Source organism: Scylla paramamosain, chromosome 26, assembly GCF_035594125.1.
Source record: "Scylla paramamosain isolate STU-SP2022 chromosome 26, ASM3559412v1, whole genome shotgun sequence".
Classification (NCBI taxonomy): Eukaryota; Metazoa; Arthropoda; class Malacostraca; order Decapoda; family Portunidae; genus Scylla; species Scylla paramamosain.
Genome location: NC_087176.1, coordinates 1,431,882 through 1,447,175, shown reverse-complemented (window position 1 = coordinate 1,447,175; position 15,294 = coordinate 1,431,882). Strand labels below are relative to the sequence as shown.

General features: G+C 44.5%; 2 protein-coding genes across 2 annotated transcripts; both read left to right on the top strand.

Moving 5' to 3' along the window:
- Positions 1–5,137: 5,137 nt before the first annotated feature.
- LOC135113883 (glutamate receptor 1-like) lies at positions 5,138–8,514 on the top strand. Its single transcript, XM_064029510.1, has 9 exons — positions 5,138–5,241; positions 5,366–5,463; positions 5,558–5,674; positions 5,755–5,975; positions 6,185–6,325; positions 6,438–6,596; positions 6,762–6,852; positions 7,043–7,696; positions 8,118–8,514. The coding sequence occupies exons 1-9, from the start codon at positions 5,169–5,171 to the stop codon at positions 8,364–8,366; spliced, it is 1,803 nt and encodes a 600-aa protein (XP_063885580.1). The 5' UTR covers positions 5,138–5,168; the 3' UTR covers positions 8,367–8,514.
- A 2,524-nt stretch (positions 8,515–11,038) lies between these two features.
- Positions 11,039–14,801, top strand: LOC135113882 (probable glutamate receptor). The gene is made up of 6 exons (XM_064029509.1): positions 11,039–12,073; positions 12,177–13,387; positions 13,521–13,611; positions 13,729–14,029; positions 14,155–14,375; positions 14,505–14,801. Exons 2-6 carry the CDS (start codon positions 13,194–13,196, stop codon positions 14,763–14,765), a joined length of 1,068 nt encoding a protein of 355 aa, XP_063885579.1. The 5' UTR covers positions 11,039–12,073; positions 12,177–13,193; the 3' UTR covers positions 14,766–14,801.
- The last annotated feature ends 493 nt before the right edge of the window (positions 14,802–15,294 follow it).

Genomic DNA, 15,294 nt, shown 5'->3' with positions numbered 1-15,294 from the left:
TCACCGAGGTCTGTATTACTTACTACCGGAGTCCCCTGAAGCGCCGCGACGTGTGACCATTTCAGGCCAGTCCCACTCAATGTCTGGCAACTGAAACAAAACACTGAATAGTGCTGGTAAACTCAAGTCAGTTAACTATGGTAATATTGTCATGAATGTAAATCTACGCCATATTTATTTTTCCATAGTTATCTACATAACTTTACCAGGAAACAAATCTAGAAGTTACCTTAGTAGTTAAGGTTTTACTGTTAAACAAGGCTGAGAAGGATCTTGATGGCTTAATGGTGAATTAGCAGAAATGTTAAATTAATAAATGCTAATCTTGAGCTGCAATTATCGGTAAGTAGACTGATCAAAATTGAGATGCAAAAAAATAATACCAAGTTTCGTTGATCTAGGACTATTTCAAGGTCCTCCACAACTTCCAGAATACGTTCAATACGTTCACTTTCTATTCGTGTCCAGATTCGAATGTCTCACTCCATCCACAACCACACACACATCCTTTCACCCAAACACTCATACATGTCCGTGTAACAACCAGTGAAGTAGATGTATGAAGGATGAGAGGACATACTAAACTAATTCAACAATCTATGAATTAGAAGGAAACATTGATGCGCGTAATTACACTGCCGTCGTTAACATAAATCACGACAACACCAACACATCCATCCGCACCTACCTTTGTATGACCTCTGAAGAGTTTGTACTCCCAAACACTTGTGGCCGCACCTTCATTACATTCAAAAGGTTCTAGTTGAAGCTTCATGGGATTTCAGGGTGTTTGAGATTCTAGTAAGATTTCTACATTAAAAGAATCTCTCTTGAAAATTCGGTTATTTGCGGCCTTTGAAAACAGTCGTGGTGAGGTAGTTTCTGACACAAAGGAATCACACTGTTAGTAACACACGAAGGAACAAGTCAAAGATAAATCCAAAAAAATCATCATGTTCCCTCTTCACCTACGAACCTTAATTTTAATGATGGCTAATGTTTCTCATGAAAATTAATTTACGTTATTGATTAAACTTACTAGTGTCATGGAGATAGAAAATCTTCACTATTCTTTTAAACTCTAGAAAACCACCTTCGTTGATGTTCCTCTGCTTACCACTCCTCCCCTCTTACCCAGCTTCTCTCACCTCCCGTCACTGCTTAGGCCCGACTGTCAGCCTTTCTGAAGACGGCCTACCACCTCTGCTCTCTCCTTGCTTCGGAACAGATTCAGATTATTCGCTTGCTCGTTCGCTCGCCCCCATTCACTAACACGCAATCTCCCATCAGACAGTTGGCCATTTTGATAAGATAGCTGTTTGATATCTACAGTTAAGAAAGTTACACAAAAATTTCGTAGCGACAAAACATATTGCGGCAAGATACATGATCAGTTTTTACTTGAACTACAATTTTAGAGTGAAGGAAAACGATGTGGCGGAAAACAACAAAGTGCCACTAGCTCTTGTATCCTTCCACCTCCGTAGAAATTTCACTTTTTTTCTGTATTGTCCTACTTCAAAGAAATCATCTCAAAAGGATTAAGTTTTTGTTTTTCTAATTGTTACCTCCCTTTGTAACATGTTCGAATACTTCACTGACTCGTTCACTTATTCACCCATTCCCTCCCTCCCTCCTCCCCTCGTTACTCTACACTGCGGGACAACGTGCACAATAAAAAAAAAAAAAACGTGGAAATGTATAATTTAACAACCCATGCAAGTGAAAAGATGATTCGCTATACTTTCTGCCAATAAAATCAAGATGATGATCAATTCACTATGTACTTGGTTAACATGTGCTTATTATGTACTATATTACCTTTGCGTACTTTTAATATTTTACAATTCTACTTATGTGTTTAACGATAATGCTGTACATTTTTCAATGTGAATAAAGAATACTGAACTAAACTGATCTTATATCGACACACAAACACAAACACAAAAACACACACACACACACACACACACACACACACACACACACACACACACACACACACACACACACACACACACACAAACACACACACACACACACACACACACACACACACACACACACACACACACACACACACACAGAATAAAAATAAAAACCAAGTTTTCTCCTAGACAGGTAAATACCAGCCCAGCAAGCAAGCACAGATGCGCACACTCTTCTCGGCCCAGCCTGGCCCATGTCACTTTATCAAGCACGGCAGCAACACAGCGCCTCCAGTGCTCGCCTGCCTCCTGGTGTGTTGTTGTTCCTGATGAATATTTCCTCGTTGACAGAAACACAAAGTTTTGTTTGACAAGAGGAGTCCCTTATCTTTAGCACAAAATATTGCAGATGAATATTGTAAGGCTTTTAAGGTATCGAAATGAGTATCAAGAGCGTGTTTATTTAAAAAATATATGTACAGATGTGTGTGTGTGCGCGAGTGTGTGTGTGTACAAAATTATCAGGCCTGCCCATCAAGTAACATCAATAACAAAGTATATGAACGGGCAACACACACACACACACACACACACACACACACACACACACACACACACACACACACCTTTGTTCTCCACGGATTATAAGAAGAGAGGTAAATGTGCGGCAGGTGAGTTCCCTCTTGCTCTCCTCGTCGCGCTGAGCTTCCCCTGTGAGCTGTCCCCGTGCAAGCCTCCAGTCACTGAGAGGTAAGGTCTGTGGAGCAATGTCCCACTCCCCTGCAATGTTTTTAATAGTTCTCCTCAGTTTTAAGTTCTCTAGTTTGCTGACGGTCTTTGATTTTTTTTTTCTTTTTTTAACGTGATCTGACGACGTAAAGTTGCAGGAATCATGAAATACAAATGAGGAAGGCTGCGTGATTTCTGACCGGGACTGTACCGTGCATTGCTCTCTACAGACACAATTGCAGTTTATTAATTTATTTTGGATTTGTGTAATGTTTTCTAAAACACAAAGGTTCGCAAATTCAGTTTATTTTAGACGCGTATTATTTCCGAAACACAAAGTTAAAGAATCCAGTTTATTGTCTATTACTTGCGAGAATTTTCGTAATGTTTTCTAATAACAATCGTGTGCATACCCGGTTTATTGTCTGTTCATATTCATCTCTGCGTCTAGTAAGGGAGGCGTTGCATTGAAACAATGTTGCTTCTGTCGCATAAGAATACACACTAAACTCATCATGAACGACGGAAACCACAGACAGACCTGCACAACTCACTCAAAAGATACACTTCTAACAAACACGATCACTTACCTTAACAAGAAAGGAAGGTAATACATCCTTTTTTTTTTTTCATGTAGGAGGGGCACCGGCTAAAGGCAACGAAACTGCAATAAAAAGAGGCCCACTGAGGTGCCCGGTTCTATAATGTATGAAAAATCTACTTTTTTTTTTATCCATTTCGCTGGATGGATGGTTTGTGCGGAGTTCAAACAATGTTCATAATCGTGTTTACAGTACGAAACCACAATTTGCGACGCAGGGCATAGAAACACGAGTACCAGTTAGATAATACAACTCTTATGTCCTGCAGGAATCTTGCATCAACTTTGCAACAAGAACATGAACCTGACACATAACTTTAATAGTTTCTTAACCCTTTGAAAGTTTTATACATTCTAAGAATCTACAGCCTTGAAGAAGAAGAGCTATTGAATGTTATCTGTGTCAGCGGCGAGCCAAATGTTCTATGTTGATGGTGCCGAGCGCTGCGTCGCAAAGGAGAGTGAAGTAACCTCGTTTTCTTTCCGGTAGGCAGCTGTTGTCCTGAGCAGAGGTTTTATTTTACAAATAAACTAATGAACGTCTTCTTTATAAGATGTAAAACGACTTTCAATGAAGAGCTTCAAGGGAAAATTATTAAATATAGGAACAAAAAAAAAAAAACTATTATGATAAAGCTACGTATTTTCTAAATCTTAACTGGAATTCACGTGCAAATTTTCTCTCGTGATGCAGCGCAGCCAAACGACATTTAGGTCACCACCAGGCACCCACGCCCTCCGGTGGACGATGAAGCGACACCCGTCCCGCCCCACCAGTCTCTTTGAGAGAAGCAAATTTGTGTCCATGTGGATTAGAGGGAAGTCCGCTAGAACCATCGCTCGGGAGTCTGGCGTGAGCGCGTCCACAGTCTGCAGGTGGATCAACCGGTGGAGGCAAGAAGGCAACGTGTACAATCACAAGCCGCTGAAAAGTTACCCATACAATACGTTCATGCAGGCAGATCCGATGAATTACAATACACTCGTGGTAAGAAACTGAGGAACCATCTGCTCTCACACCGTTTACTCTCTCTCTCTCACTCTCTCTCTCTCTCTCTCTCTCTCTCTCTCTCTCTCTCTCTCTCTCTCTCTCTCTCTCTCTCTCTCTCTCTCTCTCTCTCTCTCATTCTTTGGTTGTCTGATATACTGGTAATCCTTCAAAACCTGGCAATGGGTGGACTCTTAGCTCAAGGGACTTGGAACTGAGGGAGAGAAGCAGAACAGTGGAAGTGGAAAAGATGCTCGACTTCTGACCACGACTGTACTGATCATACTGACCTTTCTGACAGCGTTGTTTCTTGACTGTCCTGCTAGGTTATGGCCAGCGTCAGGGGCTGTAGACTGTGCCTGTAAGGAAGGAAGTGGACATGAGTACAAGGGAGATGAATGGTTAAAAATAAGAGAGGTAATTACTGTGTTCTTTACGTTGAGTAAGAACACTTCATGTCACTTGATTGTTACGAAGATAGTGTGTGTAAAACCTGAGTCGTCTTTATATTACTATGTGGTTGTATATTCATGACGATGTTGGTGATATCAATAAAAGCTTACCTCTTTTTTACCTTTTTCTTGTTAATGGCACCTACAGTGGACCTTTTTTATAACCTTCTTGTTGCCGTAGACCAGAGTTCCCTCTTACATATATAAAAAAAAAAGGTAGTCTTAACATCAAAGCGGAGAGGAAATATATATATATATATATATATATATATATATATATATATATATATATATATATATATATATATATATATATATATATATATATATATATATATATATATATATATATATATATATGTGTGTGTGTGTGTGTGTGTGTGTGTGTGTGTGTGTGTGTGTGTGTGTGTGTGTTTTTCAATAAAAGGTACAGGTTCAGTTTCTTCTTGGCTGTAGTTGTGGCAGCTGTCATGAAGTCGCTGCTGGTGGTCGTCCTGACGGCCAGCTGTGCGTGGGGAGCGGCTTCGCGCTCCCTCCTCCCAGGTGAGACATACACCACTTTACTACAGACTACACGTGCTTCTCATACATCAGGTGGACGATTACGTGCCAAAATAAAGCGTGACATTTCGCTCACTGACAACCTTATTACATCTTCACCGTCAAGGCAACACGAAGGCTGCGGCAGTGGCGGCGTCTGCGTCAATCCTGAGGACACACTCCCCGTGCAGCCACGCCACGCTGCTGCTCACTGACGGAGACAAGGTTCAGCACTATTCTTTCTTCTTGATCAAACTCCCGAAAGTCTATGAAGGGTCACAATATTATCTGTATATTTTCACCCTGCCATCTCCTGCAGAAAGTGGACGCGGTGCAGGCGCCGCGAGGAGTTACCGTCTTCCAGGCGGCGGCTGGTGGCCTGAACGACAACAACACCCGCACTCACCTGAAGGAAACAGTCGACGATATTCGGCAGGTAAATGTGAATGAGTTTCTGTGTTTATTAGCTTTACTGCTTATCTTTTTTTTTTTTAAAGGACACGCTATAACTCTTAGATCGAAGGAGCGTGGCAGTGCCTGGTGGTGGTGGTGGTGAGTGATGACCCAGCCTTCCTCGCCGCCTTCGCTCACCTGTCACTCAGGCGTCACGCCCTCAGGTGGTCCACGAGGATCCTTGTCCTCACTCGCCTCCCTCTCAGCCACCTTGGCGGCCTGCATGGCCTTCTCTCCAACAGGAACGCCATGCTGCTCCGAATCCAAGATCATAAAACTTCCAGGTAAGGGACTAGATATTACAACACACTGGTTGGCGAGACAGGTAACAGACGCCTGACGTGAAGTGTTTCCCACCGCCACGTCCAGGTTACACTCAAGCACGACTACTGCTCTTTAGTAACCAAGGAAACTTGTTGATGTATGTTTTAATGACATATTCCACCGAAGATTCTCTACTGCATTGTGATGCTGTTTTATTGTCCACCTACAGATCTGTCAGGCGGGTGGGCGTGTTCGTGTGGCAGCCGTACAGCGCCCCCGGCAGCACGCCCCTGAGGGTGGCCACCTGGACGCCGCACGGGAGGCTGACTCTCGCCTCCCACATGTCGCTCTTCCCCGATAAGTTCTCAGTGTGTGTATATCTGTGGCTGTACGTAACTCACTTGTGAAATGTTCTTTCATTGTTATGAGTGCCCTTGATATAATGAAATTTCAATGTCTAAGTGAGTGCGTGACTCGCTTAGGTTCAGCTCCGCGCCGCGCCTGAAGGTGGTGGTGGAGGTGCTTCCTGCCCACAGCTTGTCCTGGGTCGACGACGCGGGCGTGCCCGACGGTCGTCGCCTGGAATACAAGGGGCAGATGAGTGACGTTGTGAAGTACTTTGCTGCAAGAATGAACTTCACGTAAGTGAGTCCCGTGTGTTACAAAAATGTTGTGCATCAGTTCACTTGTAACAGGTTTTTCATTTGCTTATTTCATCGTTCACAAACAGACCTTGAAATGTGACTGTTATTATTGCATTCTATAAATCTGACAACATAAATTTTTCACTATATGCAACGGATCAGAACTACGTATGTGTTGTCCCCCGAGAGAACCTTCGGCAGCAGAATGGCGGACGGCTCCTGGACCGGCATGATCGGCATGGTGGTGCGAGAGGTGAGCGGCAGCCACTCCGCACTTTTATTAATGTATAGATTTTTTAATCTTCACACTTTACATACATATATATATATATATATATATATATATATATATATATATATATATATATATATATATATATATATATATATATATATATATATATATATATATATATATATATATATATATATATATATTACAGGAAGCGGATTTTTCACCGGGGCCTTTCGCATTCAGTCACGTTCGATACGAAGCTGTCGATTACACATATGCGCTCTTCCATGCAAGCGTAAAAATACTTAGCGGTCTAACTGGACTAGAGACAGACCCGTGGGGCTTCCTGCTGCCCCTCACGCCCCTGGTGTGGGCAGTCACCCTGGCGGCGCTGCTGGGGGTGCTACTCATCCTGAAGCTGTTCCCATCCTGCCTGCCCGGAAGGTCGCTCCTTCGCGGCGGCTGGACCGCCAACACCTACAACCCTGTCCGCGTCCTCCTGCAGCAAGGTGAGGCCTCGGGGACCGCGCTGGACCCTTCCTGCCGGATGCTGCCTCGCGTCTTGAAGGTTTCCATGTTCTCAGAGAGCAGCAGTCGTGCCCTAATGAAGACTAACTCTGCCTCACTCACTCCCAACGCAGACGTGGTGTGGCCCGCGGAGTGGTGGTGGTGGGAGCGTCTGGTGCTGGAGCTGTGGATGCTGACATCGCTGGTGCTGACTAAGAGCTACGCCGGCAACCTCATGTCCCTGCTGGCCGTGAGATACGTGCCGCAGCCCTTCCAGACTCTGAGGGACGTCCTGGACCACCCAAGCGTGGTCATGATCTGGCAGAAGTATTCCAGTTACGAACAGCTTGTCAGGGTAATGCTCGCACACAATGGTAATGTAAATTTTCATCAGGAAGAACTTTTCTCTATTTTGAGGCATTGAAGTTCATATTTATATGGGAAAATGTAATTTTCACTACTTTACATACACAACGATTTCGAATAAAGGCTGTACACTGCTATTTTCACGCTAACTGTTTTTCTGGTCTTGCTAACTGCATGACTCCTTCCGCGGCCTCGCTGCACAAGACAACAACAACACAACAACAACAAAAACAACAACGACAAAAATAACAACAACAATTATAATGATAATAACAATAATAGCAACATTGCAGGTTATTTGTGCCTCAAGAGATACCTAACCTGACAAGTGTGCTCTGCCTCCCGTCCAACTCACACACACACACACACACACACACACACACTGCTGAGCGTCCTTCCTCTCCCTGAAGGACGCCACATTCGGGGAGATGCGAGAGGTGGCCGGGCTGGAGAAGGAGGGTCGCCTGGAGTTCCACACACAGGCGCGCTATAAGGAGAGTCTCGACACCCTGGTGAGGGCGGGCGGCCACGTGCTTCTCGATGCTGAGAGCTCTCTGAAGACACTCGTTACTTCAGACTTCACAGAAAAAGGTATGCGTGGAAATATAAGGTTCCTTTGGAATCCTCTGATAATGATGATGTCAGTGGAGAAATGGTAGGATGGACTTTGCAAGAACTGTGGTGGTGGCGTGTGGTGATAGGTTAAGTAAAGAAGTCTCCTGGCCAGTGTCTGAGGTTAGGAAGGGCATCCACTCGCGGTAATAGTTCCCAGACGACAAAACCAAATTCCTTCGTTCTTCGTGCTCGCCCAAACAGCCTTTGGGGAAACTGAACGCAAAAACATTAAAAACCATATGAAAAGTGAGTAACAATGAACTCACTCTCTCTCTCTCTCTAGGGCGGTGTGACTTTTACCTCTCCAGGGATGGGCTTTTTCCTTCCTCATTCGGGATGGTAAGCCAGAAGACCAATCCTCTCGTCCATGGATTCAACAAGAGGTCAGTACATTGGTTTGTTAATTGATGGAAATACTGAATCACACCTATTATTTTTAATATTTTCACTGAGTGTTGATTATTAATGTTATTATTTCAGAGCTCTGGAATTTAGGGAACACGGTTTATTTGAGCTTGGGACTGAGAACACTGCAAATTTTACCGAGTGTGGAAACATTCCCAAAAAGACGTTGGTTATGTCATCTATCTCTGTCTCTAACATCTGGGTGAGAGGAGGGCACTGATATTTGGCTGACAGTGTAATGTCTTAATTTGGCTGAAAGTGTAATGTCTTAATTTGGCTGAGAGAATAATTCCTAATACCTGGGTGACTACATACTCTGCAAATACTGAAACCATGTAACATCACTACTTAAAGAACCTGCATGTGAGACTATTCTGTGTGTTGTGTTGCAGGGAGTGTTTGTGTTATTGGGTGGGGGTCTGAGTGCCGCCCTGGTGGTGTGGTGCATGGAGCTCACGTGCCGCCGCTAGGAAGATTCACTCACTCTCCCCCGCCCACAGTTTCACAGGGTCATTAATGGATTTGCTAATGAATAAAACGGGAGTACCGGTTTATCCCTCACTGCTTGTCTATCTTTGTGTCTATGCATCTATGTATTTATGAAACAATAAAGCTATATATACGTACGAGTATGTCTTTCTATCTGTGTTTTTTTCCCCCTTTTCTTTTTACCTAGTCATTATCATTATTATTATTATTATTATTATTATTATTATTATTATTATTATTATTATTATTATTATTATCATTATTATTATAAACGACATTTAATATTTATATATATATATATATATATATATATATATATATATATATATATATATATATATATATATATATATATATATATATATATATATATATATATATATATATATACAATATTTTGCTTGTTACCAGAAATTCAAGTTAAAAAGTATGCAAGTAACGGAGAAATAACGGAGAAAACAAGACCGCCTTAACTAAACAAAACTTTAAACTTCATATAATACCTTCATATAAGTATGCTCGATCGAACCTTCGTCACAAATCTTCGTCAACGAGGTCTTGATTATTAACAGTCCCCTGACGCCTGGACAGCCGCCGCGACGGGTGACCATTCCAGGCGAGTTCCACTTCATGTCTGGCAACTGAAATAGAACACTAAAAATTAAGGCTGGGAAAGTCAATTACTATATTAAATCAATTACTATATCAACTATGGTACTAATATCATTAATGTAAATCTACGCCATATTTAGTTTTCATAGTTATCTACATAACTTTATCAGCAAACGAGCCTAGATAGTTAGTTACCCTAGTAGTTTAGGTCTTACTGTTAATCAAACAAGGCTGAGGGGTCTTGATGGTATAATGGTGAATTAGCAAGAATGATATGAAATTAATAAATGCTTATCTTGAACTGCAACTATCGGTAAGTAGGCTAATCAAAATTGAAAGGCAAAGAATTCTAACAAGTTCCGTTGATCTAAGCCTCTCTACTTCAAGGTACTCCACAACTTCCCAGAATACGTTCGTCACCACACAATTTCTCATTTTTATTCGTGTCCTCCAGATCTGAACTTCTCATTCACTTCTTCCACTATCACAGGCAACAATTTTCGTTGTTCTTATTGTTACCCCTCTTTGTAACATATTCGAATACTTCACCGACTCGTTCACTCATTCAGCCATTCCTTCCTTCCCTCCTGCCCTCCTCCCCTCGTTACTGTGCACTACGGAACAACGTGCGCAGGGGGGAAAAATGTGGAAATGTATAATTTAACAACCCATGCAAGTGAAAAGATGATTCGCTATACTTTCTGCCAATAGAATCAAGATGATGATCAATTCACTATGTACTTAGTGAACATGTGCTTATTATGTACTATATTACCTTTGCGTACTTTTAATATTTTACAATTTTACTTATGTGTTTAACGATAATGCTGTACATTTTTTCAATGTGAATAAAGAATATGGACTAAACTGATCTTATATCGACACACACACACACACACACACACACACACACACACACACACACACACACACACACACACACACACACACACACACAGAATAAAAATAAAAACCAAGTTTGCTCCTTGACAGGTAAATACCAGCCCAGCAAGCAAGCACGGATGCGCACACTCTTCTCGGCCCAGCCTGGCCCATGTCAACGTGAGGCACTTTATCAAGCACGGCAGCAACACAACGCCTCCAGTGCTCGCCTGCCTCCTGGTGTGTTGTTGTTCCTGATGAACATTTCCTCGGTGACAGAAACACACACTTTTATCTTCAAGTAGAGGTGAAACTTGTGTTTGACAAGAGGCGTCCCTTATCTTTAACACAAAATATTGCAGATGAACATTGTAAGATTAAGGATTTTGTGGTGGGTAAATGTCATTTTCCTGGCTGCACGCAACCACTTTTGTTTATGCAGCAGTAAGGCAGGTATTTTTAATTTCTAGAAACATATTATCAAGTACAAGTGGTTTTATTGTGGCAAATCAGAGGTAGAAGGAACGAGGCAACACTATGAGTAGGGCCTCCCTTCGTGAAGCAGAGTCACAGGACGCCACTGATGCTGCACAGCTAGCCACGCAGCACAGAGGGGTGGATGAGTGCACGGTGAGGCGCTTCCCCGCCATGCCGACCAGCCTGACGGAGCGCAGCATGTTCGTGCTCCAGTGGGTTGGCGGCAAGTCCATCCGCAGCATCGCGCGGGACACTGGCGTGAGCTCCTCCACGGTGTGTCGGTGGATCAAGCGGTGGAGGAAGGAAGGTAACGTGTTTGATCGGAAAAAGTTCAGCAGGATTTGTCACCCCGCGGCCCCTGATGTGAGGAACACGCCGTCTGCTTACCAAGTTGGAAGAATTGTTTTATGTTCATGCTTCACCAAACAAAATGCTTGTTTTGCTTCATATTCTCACCAAAGTTGTGGTCTCATTCACGTGCCTCACAAGTGCTAACCATATTTGTGTAATGAAAAAAAAAAAAAAAAACTCTGTAGAATCCAGATGACTAAAAGCCAGTGGTGTGATGCAGATAACTTCACTCCCCTCTCAAGAGACTTTCAGCATAAAGGGAATACGAAAGTTGGTAAATGCTTATTTGTAGGGAGAATGAAGGAGAGGACGGTTCATAGATGTTCATCATTATCTAATGTAACTTTTCAATTTAATTTCCCAAGCTGGAATCAAATGACATCTTTATCTTAAAAGACTTCAAGCTGTTGTTAGCAATTTGTTCACAGTTGTTAGAGTTGTGGGGCCATGAAGAAATTAGCACTACAACTGGTGCTGCTGCGGCTTCTGCTGCTCACCGGTATCCTGAGGGCGGACCTGATGTCTCTCCTCCCTGGTGAGGACAAAATTGCTTTACATTGTTGCACCAAAATCCATTAAATAATCTTGTTCGTGAACAAACTTTAAATATATTGTTAATGATACTCTTTTTTCGAAAGGAACTACAAAGCCGGTGGCGGTGCAGGCGGTGGCATCGGTCCTCGCAGCACACTCCCCGTGCGCACACACCACGCTGCTGCTCACTGACGGAACACAGGTGACTTGTGAGGCATATTTTTCTGGCAAACTGTAAAGAATATATCACTGAATATTATAGCATGGGAACTTTTCATTCAGACGAAACGCCTCCTTCAGGAGGTAGAGGCGGTGCACGCGCCGCGGGGCGTCACCGTATTTCATATGGAAGGGAACCATCAGGGAAGCAACACAACAGAGGTATACCTGAGGATGACTGTCGACAAGCTTCGTCAGGTAGGTCATGTTTACATAACGGATGAAACGTACTGCTTTACTTAACGTATTCGTGATGCTGTGGTTAAATGCGTCTTTGAATCCTCATAAACCTGTAACTCCACAGCTGGGAGGGGCGTGGCACTGCCTGGTGGTGGTGGTGGTGAGTGATGACCCAGCCTTCCTCGCCGCCTTCGCTCACCTGTCACTCAGGCGTCACGCCTTCAGGTGGTCCACGAGGATCCTCGTCTTCACTCGCCTCCCTCTCAGCCACCTTGGCGGCCTGCATGGCCTTCTCTCCAACAGGAACGCTATGCTGCTGCACGTACAGGAGGGCGAGGAGGCTGACAGATGGTAAGTAACACCGTAATGTGACAAGATGCACATCTTGGACACAATCACAAAATCAAGGCCAGTCCAGAGCGGTCTACTTGATATGATCTGTTTGACAGTGAGGACTAAGAGTGAGCTGCATCAGCCAAAGCCATATCATGTATCGCAGCAGTGAGGTGGACGTGTTCGTGTGGCAGCCGTACAGCGCCCCCACCAGCACGCCCCTGAGGGTGGCCACCTGGACGCCGCACGTGAGGCTGACCCACACGTCGTTCTTCCCCGATAAGTTTTATGTGTGTGTATTACTGTTATCTACCATTGGTTCTCATGGTTCACCACGAGTGCATAACAGTTTTCAAAAGAAGAGTTATTTGTGATTCACTCCTAAACTGATGGGCTGCACTATTCTCATCTCTCCGTGGCGCAGGTTCAGCTCACCGCCAACCCTCACTGTGGCGGTGGAGTTCCTGCCCCACCACACGCTGACGTGGGTTAAAGACTCTGACACCCCTGATGGCAGCCGCTTGGAACTCACTGGTTTCCTGAACGAGTTCGTAACCTACTTCGCAAAGGCGATGAACTTCAGGTAAGCTTGTGGTATTGCCAAGTCATTCAAAGTAATGTTCAACTGTTGTCTGAAAAACATTTAGGCCATTCCCACACGCATCGTCAGACAATATGTATGTGCAAATATGTTGTCATTACATACTGTCATCCAGGTACCGGTATGTAGTGTCCCGCGAGAGAACCTTCGGCACCAAGCTGCCTGACGGCTCCTGGACCGGCATGATGGGCATGCTGGTGCGGGAGGTGAGCACTATCTCGTGGTGTTAATCTTCTAATGATTTAACAGAAAACTTTGTCAAGGGTCAGTTTTCATTAATTTGATAACGGCTTATCCGATTCACTCCAATAAATTCACTGCAGGAAGCAGACTTCTCACCAGGACCGTTTGTGCTGAGCTCTGTGCGCGCTGAGGCCGCCCAGGCTACCACAGAGTACACCCAGGGAGGCCTGAGAATACTTAGCGGCCTGACGGGACTCAAGATTGACCCGTGGGGCTTCCTGCTGCCCCTCACGCCCCTGGTGTGGGCAATCACCCTGACGGCGCTGCTAGGGGTTCTCTTCGTCCGGCAGTTGCTTCCATCCTGCCTGCCCGGCAGGTCGCTCCTCCGCTGCGGCTGGTCCGCCAACACCTTCAGCCCTGTGCGCGTCCTCCTGCAGCAAGGTGAGGCCTCGAGGACCGTGCTGGGCCCCTTCTGCCGGGGTCTGCCTTGCGTCTTGAAGGCTTCCGTGCTCTCAGGGAGCAGCAGTCGTGCCCTAATAACTCTGCCTCACTCACTCCTAACGCAGACGTGGTGTGGCCCACGGAGTGGTGGTGGTGGGAGCGTCTGGTGCTGGGGTTGTGGATGCTGACGACACTGGTGTTGACGAGGAGCTACGCCGGTAACCTCATGTCCCTGCTAGCCGTGAGATACGTGCCACAGCCCTTCCAGACTCTGAGGGACGTCCTGGACCACCCGAGCGTGGTCATGATATGGCAAAAATTGTCCAGTTACGAACAGTTTCTGAGGGTAATCTACAAGTATATTATGGGGAAAAACGTTGTGCAATACGATTTTTTTGTAGCTGTCTCCGAACATTGACAATCAACATTTACGGCCTTTTTATGTGATATGTACTTCCCTTTCTTGCCGCTTCAGGATGTCAAAGACGGTGTGTTTCGGGAGGTGGCGGAGCTGGAAGATGTCGGTCGCCTTAAGTTTCACATACAGACTAAAATTCCAGAGAGCATCGACACTCTGGTGCGGGCAGCACACCATGTGCTCGTGGAGACTGACGTGCTCCTGAGGAACCACGTTGCTCTAGACTTCTCTCGGGAAGGTGAGTGTTGCTTGGTGCCTCGCGGTGATGCCCCTCGCCTTGTTGGCTGTTGTTACTCTGTGACTGTTCTCCCCGCATGATGGTGAGGCCTCAGAATTGTTTTCTTTCAGTTATAACATTCTCTCTCTCTCTCTCTCTCTCTCTCTCTCTCTCTCTCTCTCTCTCTCTCTCTCTCTCTCTCTCTCTCTCTCTCTCTCTCTCTCAGGTCGGTGTGACTTTTACCTATCAAAAGACAGGTTCATGGCTCACCCAGCCGTCATGATGACTCAAAAGATGAGCCCTCTCGCGCATGGCTTCGATAAAAGGTAGGTCGAGTGTATGTAAATTACAGACAACAAATATACACTGCACACTTCACGTGACCGAATGAAAACATTACTATATCGTTAGACAACCTTCCAGACTCATGGCGCTGAACGAACACGGCTTAACCAAGTACTGGATGGAAGACGTGCCGAATCTGACAATGTGTGACAGCATTCCGAAGAAGGTGTTGGTTACTTCACACATCTCTGTCTCCAACATATGGGTGAGAGACAACATACCATGCAAAACCTATTGATTTAAGGCTTCCTCTGTACTTATAAAACCTTATTCCTTCACCTCCAC